Source organism: Beta vulgaris, chromosome 3 (assembly GCF_026745355.1).
Source record: "Beta vulgaris subsp. vulgaris cultivar EL10 chromosome 3, EL10.2, whole genome shotgun sequence".
Lineage (NCBI taxonomy): Eukaryota > Viridiplantae > Streptophyta > Magnoliopsida > Caryophyllales > Amaranthaceae > Beta > Beta vulgaris.
In genome coordinates this window covers 33366287-33377367 of record NC_079204.1, presented here as the reverse complement: position 1 = coordinate 33377367, position 11081 = coordinate 33366287, and the positions used below count along the sequence as shown (strand labels likewise).

The 11081-nt window shown below is 35.6% G+C and overlaps 1 protein-coding gene and 1 long non-coding RNA gene across 2 annotated transcripts; both read right to left on the bottom strand.

Annotated features, from left to right (window-relative positions):
- Positions 1-850: 850 nt before the first annotated feature.
- On the bottom strand, positions 851-9359 carry LOC104906686 (transmembrane emp24 domain-containing protein p24beta3). The gene is made up of 4 exons (XM_010695472.4): positions 9026-9359; positions 8146-8332; positions 7918-8025; positions 851-1172 (listed from the first exon to the last, which is right to left on the bottom strand). Exons 1-4 carry the CDS (start codon positions 9248-9250, stop codon positions 1039-1041), a joined length of 654 nt encoding a protein of 217 aa, XP_010693774.2. The 5' UTR covers positions 9251-9359; the 3' UTR covers positions 851-1038.
- Positions 6652-7906, bottom strand: LOC125496038 (uncharacterized). Its single transcript, XR_007272697.2, has 2 exons — positions 7681-7906; positions 6652-7553 (listed from the first exon to the last, which is right to left on the bottom strand). It is a non-coding gene; the product is annotated as an uncharacterized LOC125496038 (long non-coding RNA).
- Positions 9360-11081: the final 1722 nt, after the last annotated feature.

Here is an 11081-nt window from a genome sequence, read left to right as displayed (position 1 = left end):
ATTGTGTATTCAAACTTGATATGCATTTGTTTTCCATTCCCACTAAAATATATTAAGGAAAACTCAACATTTAAAAAGTACAAATATAATAATTTGGATACTTAAAGCATGATTAAAAATTGATTGAGATGGTAATTGTGTCATGTATAATAGCAATAGACCACGAGTTCAAATCTTATTGTAAGCTAACTTTACTTTTGTTTATTGACATGACTTATGTACACATTGGACAATTCTAGTGGAGTAACGAAGGTGCCACGTGGCGTGTATACATTGTCACACACGCATTTCAATATATTTGTATAAATGAGCAAAACATTGTGAATCTACATAAGGAAAAAATTAATATATTTTGTAATATTCGGACTGGACTGTGTCCGAACTCAAGAAAAAGGTTCTGCACTTGAGAGGGTTGTGGACTCAAAACAAAAGTTTGATCGAATTTGAATTCAATTTCTCGAATCCAAAAAACTCCAGACTGAATTTGAATTTCACGATGTTCAATCCAATCAATCCACTTACACCCCTAGAGGTGGCCATGAAAGAGGTTAAAGTTAAGGTTGTAGTTACAGCCTTGCAACTGAGGTATGCGATGGGAGATAAGCTTGGTGGCAGCTAAGGAGATAAGATTGGGACGATAAGTTAGTAAAGTAATAAATTACCTGTTATTCAGGTTATAAGTAAATTAGGGACTGATTTTGAGAGACAAATATAAAGTTGAGATTATATCATATTGTTGTAAGTTGAGACTATTATGAGAAGCTCGAGTAAAGATAAGATTATTCCGGTCAATTTTCGTTTTAACAATTACTAAAGTCAGTCTCTTCTATGGAGACAATGCCTCTGTAAGTTGAATAAATAAAAGTACATTGATCAAATCTGAACCATCCTATAGTCGATGTAACTTCTTGCAACACGTTAACCTCAAATTCATAAAAGGTAGCGATCTATAACACAAAATAGCCCTTGTGAACTTTTCATATCTAAATCTAGTAAACGACAACAGAAAAAGAAAAAGGAAAAAAAAATATCTGCAACTCAAACACGATTGTATCCCACGGACTTGCTGAACAGCTTACGTATGTATACGACTTGAAGCCCACTAGCAACTATCAGCATCATGTATTCAGCCAAAGTATAAAAGATGACACGCTTTCTAGTACTCTCATTTGCTGCAGCAAAGTAACATAGAAGTTTAGTCAAGCTAGGTTGCAGAGAGCAGATATATAACAAGTATCCTCATCAATGAAGCATGTCAGGCATGTAACAATCTCAGGAAGAAAAGAAAGGATTTTATACCTCTGAGAGAAATTTGATTGAGATTAATGATTGGTCCAATTAACTACTTGATATGACAATTATTGAATTAACACAAATTTAGATCATCTATAGTAATTCTCAGAAGAAGAAAAAGAGACGAGAAAAGGAAAAAAATAAGCTGAAGTATAAAACTCATGGTAATTAGTACATAGAATTTGAAAATGATGCACACAAGACACATTATGCCATCAGTAAACCTACAAAGTCGTACAATACAATAAAGATGAGAGTTTAATCAAAGATATAAAGCCAGCGCATATTGTGAGTGAGGTGACTTTCGCGAGGTGTCAGATAGTCCCATGAAATCCAAGGTGCTTTACCAGTTAAATGAATACAGCATTAATTACGGAATGAAATTTGAAGCTCAACTATCAGCTAATGCACCCAGAATGACACTTTTGAATTTTGATATGTCAACATACACTGGGCTCTAAAGATATGCTTTCGAACTAAAAGGGCCCTTTTTCACACCCCAGTGCCGAGATGGAGCCTTAAAAAGAAACAGTTACTTAAAGGGTCTAAAAGATGCTATGAAGCAATATATTCCACTGACCTAGCTCACTATCACAAATTTTTCTGGTAAATAGAGAGTTGGCCGCTGTCATGGAACCCGGACAAGGAAAAGAAAACTACGCTATTGTTCATAACTTCAAAGATGCCTAGAATGTAGATCCTAATGTTGACTGTAATGAACTCATAACTCAAAGCAGGTTAAAGAAGAAGAGTAATGACTAAAACTGATATTTGATTAAGGATCTGGGATTGACAGTAAAATTAAGATTAGTAACAAGCATCCGAGAGGCTTGTTTCTCTCCCAAAACTAAACTACTAAATCCTCCCGTATTTTCTTCATGGCTTTCATCTCACTATTCTCTTCTATTTATAGAGTTAATTTACTTGCTTCTCTTCAAGCTAACCTAATATAATTGCGCTTCCCATAATACCCCTCCTATACCCAATGCATATCAGTGATATTGCACATTATAGGATACTAGGACAGTGTAGCTGCTTTGGAAGAATATCAACCTCCATGGTAAGATTTTTGTCAAAGAAGAAAGCAGTCCATGAGAAGAGACCGAATGGAAATTCGTTTGGTGCAAGTTTAGTGTTGTATGGATCATTGTTGTTAAAATCCCGATCCGAATCTTACGATTCTACGATTTTACGATCCTAGAGGACCTCACCGATCCCGATCCTACGTAGGATCTTAATTTTGTAGGATCTTTCGATCCTGCTTAACCACAAAAAATCACATGGTAGGATCTTAACACGATTCTACGATCCTACGACTCTACGATCCGATCCTATCATATAAAAATCATAAAGTAATTTCACATATTATATTTCTCCTATTAGATTTTGATCGCATGTTACTTCAATCTTATTGTATTGAAAAACTATCATCATTTGCTAACTAAGAAAATCATTATTAATATGTGTAAATTTTGAACATGAGGTTCTCACCATATGTTAGTATAATTATCTCTATTTAACCGAATTGTAGGATCTTACGATCCTACGATCCGATCCCACCGATTCGATTCTACCAGCCCCTACGATCCAAAGTAGGATCCCGATCCTGATAACATTGGTATGGATAAAACTTCATGACCTACCTAGTACCAATTCTACAGTAAATAAGATAGAATCCTAATAAGTGACATTGGGTACATATCTCTCCAGAGTTTTGGTTGAGTTTGCTTTACCAGGAGCAGTTTCCAGAACCCAGCTAATTATAGTTCACGTATGCATCAACCTAAGACCAAAACAAAGCCCATATGGTTCAACATGTGCTATGAATCATCCATGGTTTGATCAGATTATGAGAAGTTTTCCCACACATAAATTGCAGGTTAGTCCAATCTTGAGCATAACGTGAGCATGACACTTGCAGGAAAAAGAACCACAAAATACAGCACAAAATAGTACCCTTCAATAAATCATCGGCACAAACTAACCGATTTGTCATATAAAGTGATCAAGCGACATTTTTTTTTGCCCCTTCTAACCAAATGGCCAGAAATCGACCTCTGGTTACTACTTCATAGGCTGAAACTCCTCAAAAGGAGATTAAAACTGACCCAACTCCAAATATTGGAACCTAGAATAAGATGTTTAGACAATGCTTAAAGTCTATAGTCTTGTATATCAGGGATGCTCTATAACAACAATTTGATTCTCAAGTAGTCCAGTAAGCAAAAGTTACTGCATGCACTCATTCTTCTAATTTTCGAGTTGAGCGTAGAAGAAAGATGAGCAAATGCAGAAATCATTTATTTCATAAGGAAGCAAGTGACTAAAAGATGTACACAATCGGATTCTGCAATTTTGGGTAAGCAACCCTTAGGGCTTAGGTTTTCACCTTGTAATGTTTATGAATCATAAATGAGTGCAGATGGACGTTGAAATAGATAATACAATCTCTTAGACAACCATGTACACCCTTCATTGTTACGTTGCAATTGATAATAGCATATAACCTGGCCTAAGGCCTTTGATGAGTTACTTTACGCCTCAAAGGTTTACAGCGAGGACTCTTCTGCAACCAAGAATACTTCATTACCAAGAAACACCTCAGCAACTACATTATCTTGACATTGGTGCCTAAGGTGTATGAAGTAATTTTCTTTAAGATCTTTAGCCCTAATATAATAATATTGCATACTTCATTATAGTGTCTAGAGTCTAATGTGAGAAGCTCATGCCAATGCTTCATTATCTGCTGCAGGACAGTCAAAGTGCTTAGAAGAAGGATCAATCTTGACAGCAATCTTCACTCAAGGGATCATATAGAGTTCTAATCTCGGAAGCACAATAATTCAAGGCTAAGTTGGACTTTTACAAGGTAAAATATTTTTATGACTCAGGGTTACGTACATGATGCAACTTCGAGTTTTATGGCGAGTATAGTGGCATATAAAACATCTTACAGCTACCACTCCTATTAAGTTTAAAAGAGATATAATGAAAGTAAAGGGGCTAGACATGTCAACACTTCTGACTTACCTTAGGTGCATATAAATACTCATCCCCAAAGTGCAAAAATCTCATGTTCCCTAAAGTTTGAGGTCAGCACTAGATGAACATGAAGACTATTACTGCGGAAAGCAGACTCCGCCAATCTCTTATATTAAACTATTTCTTTACAAAAATGTGTCTTGGCTGGAACAATAGCAGATGCTAAGGAGAATATTACGAAACCATTTGAGTGATTGGCTTGTGCATAAGCTGTTAAAGCATATGTACCCACAGACTAAGTCATTGGAAGAGCTACACTGTGCTTATTAAGATAATGCTGGCCAGAATAAACCACTGGAAGATGTAGGACCCTTAATCATTCAGATAGGGGCATAATATATTCCTCTGAGAGACAGAGTAACGAAAATCTTCAAGCTCTATTTCCTAATTCCTAAGTATTGCACCAGGTGCTATCAGAACCTAAGCTCTTATCTCAGTATGTGTGCAGCACATAAATTAGTACTACAAATTATGACTGAGTAAACTATTTGAATATACAAAGATCTGATCCAATTAAGTTTTTGGATATCCAAATCTTAATCAATTTCAGATCATAATATATCGGACAAGAAATTACACATAGCGGCTACCAATTCTGATATTGGACTTTTTATATCCAAAAAAATTCACCTGAAATTTTGGGTCTTTGAGAAAGGTTGAACCAGTTTTCTCTAAAATACCCACTGGCTAACCTAGGCACCTACCCCACGGTTCTAACTATCAACTACCTCATTACTAATGATCCCCCACCTACACAACCACACTCATCATTTCCCCACTCCTCCAATTCATCTCTGGTCTCACTCTCCCCCCCCCCCCCCCGGTTCTCAACTACGAACTAGTGAATTACCAATCTTCCTCATCCTCATGTCCCTCTTTCTCAAGATTCCGAAGCCAATAAAACCCATAAGCGCTGATACAGCCAAAGTCCCTGGTGAAGCACCATCTCCAACCAAAGCCATCGAGCTCTGAAGACTTCCAACTCCAAGCAACTTTTGTTAAGCCTCCACGCCAGCCAAATCATATTTTATCCTTGCATTAACTTTTTCATGATTGTAAATTACTAGAGCTAAACTTGTTAATCTTACTTTTTAGATCTAAGTACTAATCATTTTATCATTCTCCAAAAATCTCATCCATGGAAAAAAAATTTCCTTTAAAAACCTTGATTAATGAACCTAATCAATTGCATGTGGTGCCCTTCGTTTGTTTAACTGCAGCCCAACAGACTTTGTGGAAGTGGTGTACACTTCTTGATTAATTTGTGTGGCTTCCCTCGCCAAATCGTATAGGCAAGCCACCAAGAACTCCATTTAGTTGGACCTGGACCAAAATGTAAAATTTCTTTTGTGGGCTTATAGTGAAAGGAACAAGAGTTTACCTATTATATAGTGTATTATTTAATGTAAAATAACCAGCACTGTATTGAGCAAAGTACAGGTGATGTCTAGAGACAAGCTGAAATTCATATTAGATACAAAGATAAAGTGTAAGATATTTTTAGGTGGTTTATGGAGCAAATTAGTTGTAAGTGAATTGGAAGGTGAAGGGGAAAGAATGAAGATGAAGATGAACAGCATCTCTTCCTTACAGTCAAGTCCACAAGGAAAGCTTATAGATCCTTTTATAGTCACCAAGCTATACCTAGAGTATCTGGCGAGTTATTTTCCATATCTTCATCTATTTCTATGTAAATTCAGGTTCAAGAAGTCCTCTCTTGTCCAAAAACTCTAGATATTCAACAAGATTCAAAATTTTAAACTCACGTAAACTTTATAGGTATATTACTCCAGCATTTGGCACAATAATCATGTATTTCATAGGCTTTTTGTATGCAACTTTGTTAAATTCCTCTCGAACATGGTTCCATTTTTCTTTCTGCAAGTCTAATTGAATATTCACTTATCTTTGAGATCCTTAACTGCTTGTATTAGTCACTTACAACTCATTTTCCCAATCATCTCCTTCTCTTAATAGCTTGAGGTGAGATTGTGAACAGCTCTGAATCCTAAATGTTACTGGAAATATACTCTTAAAGGCCTGAAACGGAATATTGCTAAATCCACAAGTAGGAAAACCAATCCTTATCAATCTGCTATGAATTATATAGTGTTCCTCTAGGCCCAAACTGCAACTCCCTACTAGCTTATAGATTAATGTGTTATCAGAGTACCGTCACTGCGTCACATACCAACACAATATTAGTCACCATACCTTACATAGATTACATGTTGGAAAACGCATCGTAGTGATATCACAATATCCTAGAGAAGTTTATAATTGAAGGTGAAAGTAGTCTAATATTGCTTTCACATACAAGGTGGAAAAGCTTGGCTTGCAGACCATAGCTCGCTCAACCTGCTTCATAGTCCCTCTCTCTCAGTTAAAAATAGTTTGACTTTCACATTTGCATATGCACAACTTGACTATATATATCTTTAACCATCTTTATTACGCGATTATGAGAAGTTGATATTTTGAAATATATATTGAGACAATCTACTAAAATTTGTTATAATATAGTTTTAAAGTATTATGGTCAAATTTAGGTATGGGAAAAGTTCAAAATCCAAAATGTTGCATTTATTAAGGGACGAAAGGAATATAACCTACATGGTAGAAGCTGCATTACAACACCTCATCAACTATTGGTATCATGTACAATTGATTCTTCTAAAGGCGAGCACTTTTGCAAATTTCCCATGGAGGATCGTCATCGCTTGGGATTTTACGTATCCTTGATCAGATACTCTATAAGAGGTTAATTTTCTGTTCTTGTAGCCTAATTTCTCTAGGATTTTTACAGGACAAAAGGGACTCTTGTGTTTCTGAATCATTGAGCATAAAATTGTTCTTTTTTTCACAGTTAAGATTCAAAACTAGGTGTACCGAGCTTTTATTTAGTTGTCTTTATACCTTGCTGGTGGCTTTGCCTTTATTGTAGATGATGACCTCTTTGACACACTTCTGCCTAGACTTCAGATTCATTGACCTCCAAAATAATCCATAAACCTCCTACTTAAACTTAAATCTCTGTATATTTTATCCATTGCTCACCGATTATACGTCCACTGCACTGCTCTTTACAGCACGAAAGAAATGGTTTCAGCTACCAAACGTGCCTCACAAGTTCAGTTTAATGGCTAGATTAGAAAAATGTAAAGCCAACTCCCAGATGGCTTTCCAAGTATGATCTGATGGCATTGAGCATGTGTCTGCCACAAAAACAGTCCCACACACAGTAAGAATGCTATACAAAAAAAACTAAGATGCTCCAATAAATCTATAATAGAGATTCTAGTTTCAGTGTCAATAGTTTGTGTGTCTCCCAAGGTTGACTACCTTATGTTTGGAGGTGCGGCCTCTTTGTTCTATCTGAATGAATCTTTCATATAAAATAGTTTCACCTTCACCATCCTTACCAAAAGAAAGAAGTAAATTCCTTGAAAAGTTAAGATTGACTGCCAAAACAGTCAACAAAATGACGAAGCTATTGCCCTAGATGATGTATATGAAATGAGGACAATATAAAATATACTGTTTTAATAATGGCTTTTGCAGAGCATCACAAAAGCTTACTATGACGATGACGTGCGTCACGCGCTTTTAAATACTTCTGCTCTGATGTTACAGACTCCAATGCCTCTCTGAGTTCAGCAATTTTCACATTGATAGGGTCCAAATGCTCTGCATTGCAATGCAACAACAATGAGCAAAAGCAGGGAGGATTGAGAAAGTATACAATACTGTAGTAAAAACTCTCTGAGGGGGTAAAACAGAATCTAACTGATGGAAACATGCACGAACCATCTTTTGCAAGATTATGCTCGCTTGGAATATGGCCGACATGAATGTAGAAAGAGACAGTCTCTGGTGCCGAATATGGATTGTGGAAGCAGAATTTATACATTCCACTTCGTGGAGCTTTGAATTCAAACTTGTCACCAGCTGTTCCTTTCAAAGTATGGACAACATTGCCTGCAGGAGATGTCACCTGCAATTTAACTGCAATTAGCAAATATGAACCACTTGGGTAAAGAAAGACTTATGCATCCAGCAATACATAGACGGAAAAGCTTCTTCAGCAACGGCAAAAAAGTTCAGCAACTGTTCAAGAACGTCAACAGACGGTGAATCCGTCATCAGGATTTTCCAAATGCAGTAGACTGTTTTTACTTCTATAATAATCCATCAAATAAACAAATACGAGAGCAAGAGCTGGGCATGACTTGTGCATACTTTCATTAACAATTTGCTTTTAGAAACTAATATTATGATCCTTTTGTGAAAGTGGCAAGAATATTGCTTCATTGATACATCAAACTTTCGAAAAAAAAATGCTAGTAGACTTCGTGCAGATAGATTTCAAGTGCGTATCTTTATGACTTACGCCGTATGCTACCGTATAAATTATACCAATTCGCTTTTTTTTGGATCGCAATTCGCACTGGTTCAGCGAATCGAGTCCTCCTAGTTGGACTTTTAAGTAGACATTCTGATATCAAATTACTCAATTTTCTAACCTTGATTCAACCATAAAAACCAACATAAAGCACGAAACAAACTCAATTACAAACCGAATTCAGAAACAATAACACCCTAAATAAACATACTCAACAAAAAAAAAAAAAAATTGTAAAAAAAACCAATTTAAACAAACTATGATATCGGAAGTAATAACACATACGGTAAAATCGATGCCGGGATGATCAGAGCTCCAGAAAATATCATGATCAACAACAACAAAGTTACCGGAAACGGAATCTCCTTCGTAAAGAACATACTCGTAGACACACTCGACATCGTTAACAGTGACGGAAAGAGCAGAGAGCTCGGAAACGTAGCAGCTCAATAGGAGTGCTAGTACCATATAGATCTGCGTCGATCTTTTTCTCTCTCCTTTGACTTCCATTTTTCCGGCGATTCGCCGACTTTTCGGGTGAGGTTTTCCTCGACTTTTTTGAGATGAGAGGGGGAAGAGAAGGGGAATACGTTAATTGTGTCGTTGCATCGGGTTATGTTGTTAAACGTCAAACGATGGCGTTTCTTGTAAGGACTCGATTTGTTGAACAGACGTGGCAATTAGTGATTGGGGATAACACGTGACGCTTATACGCGTGTAAAATTTTATATTTTTTACGGGAAAGCTCTAAACTTTTTATTAAAATAACTAGCGAGACCTCATCAACAAAAATTTATTTCATCCCATTAAAAGAGTTAAATCTAGCAAGTAACTTAGCTATAATATTCCCTCCCCTCTTAATATGAGAAACAGAAAATGCTGCAAAACTAGAACTTAGCATAACAATATCTTCCACGACCAAATCAAGCGGAGACCGTCCAAAGCGTTGTTGTAGTATGGCCTTTGACGAATTGTATGCGTCACATTATAGCTCAACATTTGCGCACCCAGCCATTCGAGCAACCCGCAAGCTGAACTTGGCGGCCATAGCTTCCGCCATTGCCACGCTCCGTCTTACCTGGTAGCAATGCACAGCAGCCCGTCCTTGAGCATCTCTCTAATCCCCCATAATTTTAAAGGATTTTATAAATATATTTTAGTATTTATATATTTATATTTAAACATAATTTAGTTTTAAATGATTTGATTATTTAAAGAAGGTTAACTATTTTTAAATAAGTCAAAAGAAATTATTTTAAGGATTTAAGAAAGTTAAAAAAAAATTATTTAGGCATGCTTTGATAAATGTTTGAAATATCAAGTTGATTTGAAAAAGAAGTCTAAGTGGGCTTGAGGAACCCAAAATTCTAAATAGATGAGGAAAAAGGAGTTATATTGATGTTAGGAGTTCTAATTTATTTATCCTATTCATCATCAATTTAATTAAGCGCAATTTCCTTTTCCTAAGCCTAAAAGGAAGCCTCTTTGTAAATATCCTAATACCCAATTATTTTACCCCACACAAAGATAATTTCTCTCTCCTCTCTCAAACCTCATGGCAGCCATATTCTTTCTCTCTCCTCAAGATTTTCTTGTTCTTCCTTTTATCAAGTTTTCTTCTTCTTCGAGTAACATTTCTTCTTCAACAAGAAACGTCACAAAACCTTCACATCCTTAATTTGCGCGTTGACTTGCTACTGTTGTGTGGTTTCCCTGTTTCGGCGCCTTCCTTGTTCTTTGATTGTTGGTTAATTTCTTTTCTTCTTCCTCAAGTTTTCATTAAAGACTATGTTTTATGCTTCATTTTAATGCTAATCATGATTATTGATTTTAATTTACTGTTTCAATAAATAATCTAGATTCATATGTATTATATATTATAAGAATAAAAATTCAGATTTGGTTATTATTGTCAGATTGAAGTTTTAATCATTAAAGCATGGATTTTTAGGGTGTTAATTATTAGAAAACCATAGTAGTATGTTGTACACGATGAGATTATCTTAGATTATGAATTTAAGCATTTTTGCATATGTTTAAAGAGGAATTATGATTTTATAAGTTGTTGGAATTTTAGAAAAGACTTTATTAATGGAGTTCTAAGAATTTTAATTACTAGTATGGTAGTACTATGCTAGGAATTAAAAGTAGTTGAAGTTTTGATAGTAAAATCAACTTTTGAATATGTTTAAAGGGGAATTTAAATATTTTAAAGTTGCCGTATTTTTATTTAAGAGTATTGATTTTAGTTTATGTTGATTTCTAAGCGGAGAATACTCAGTAGGGGACTTTTAAGGAATTAAAAGTGGTATGTCAACTAGTTTACACAAGGTACGTACAT

Coding starts and splice junctions, on each gene's coding strand:
- LOC104906686 (XM_010695472.4), bottom strand. CDS start 9,250: ATGGAAGTCAAAGGAGAGAGAAAAAGATCGACGCAGATCTATATGGTA. Junction 8,333..9,025: donor ATCCCGGCATCGATTTTACC/GTATGTGTTATT, acceptor GTTAAATTGCAG/GTGACATCTCCTGCAGGCAA. Junction 1,173..7,917: donor TGACGCACGTCATCGTCATA/GTAAGCTTTTGT, acceptor ACTTTGCTGCAG/CAAATGAGAGTACTAGAAAG.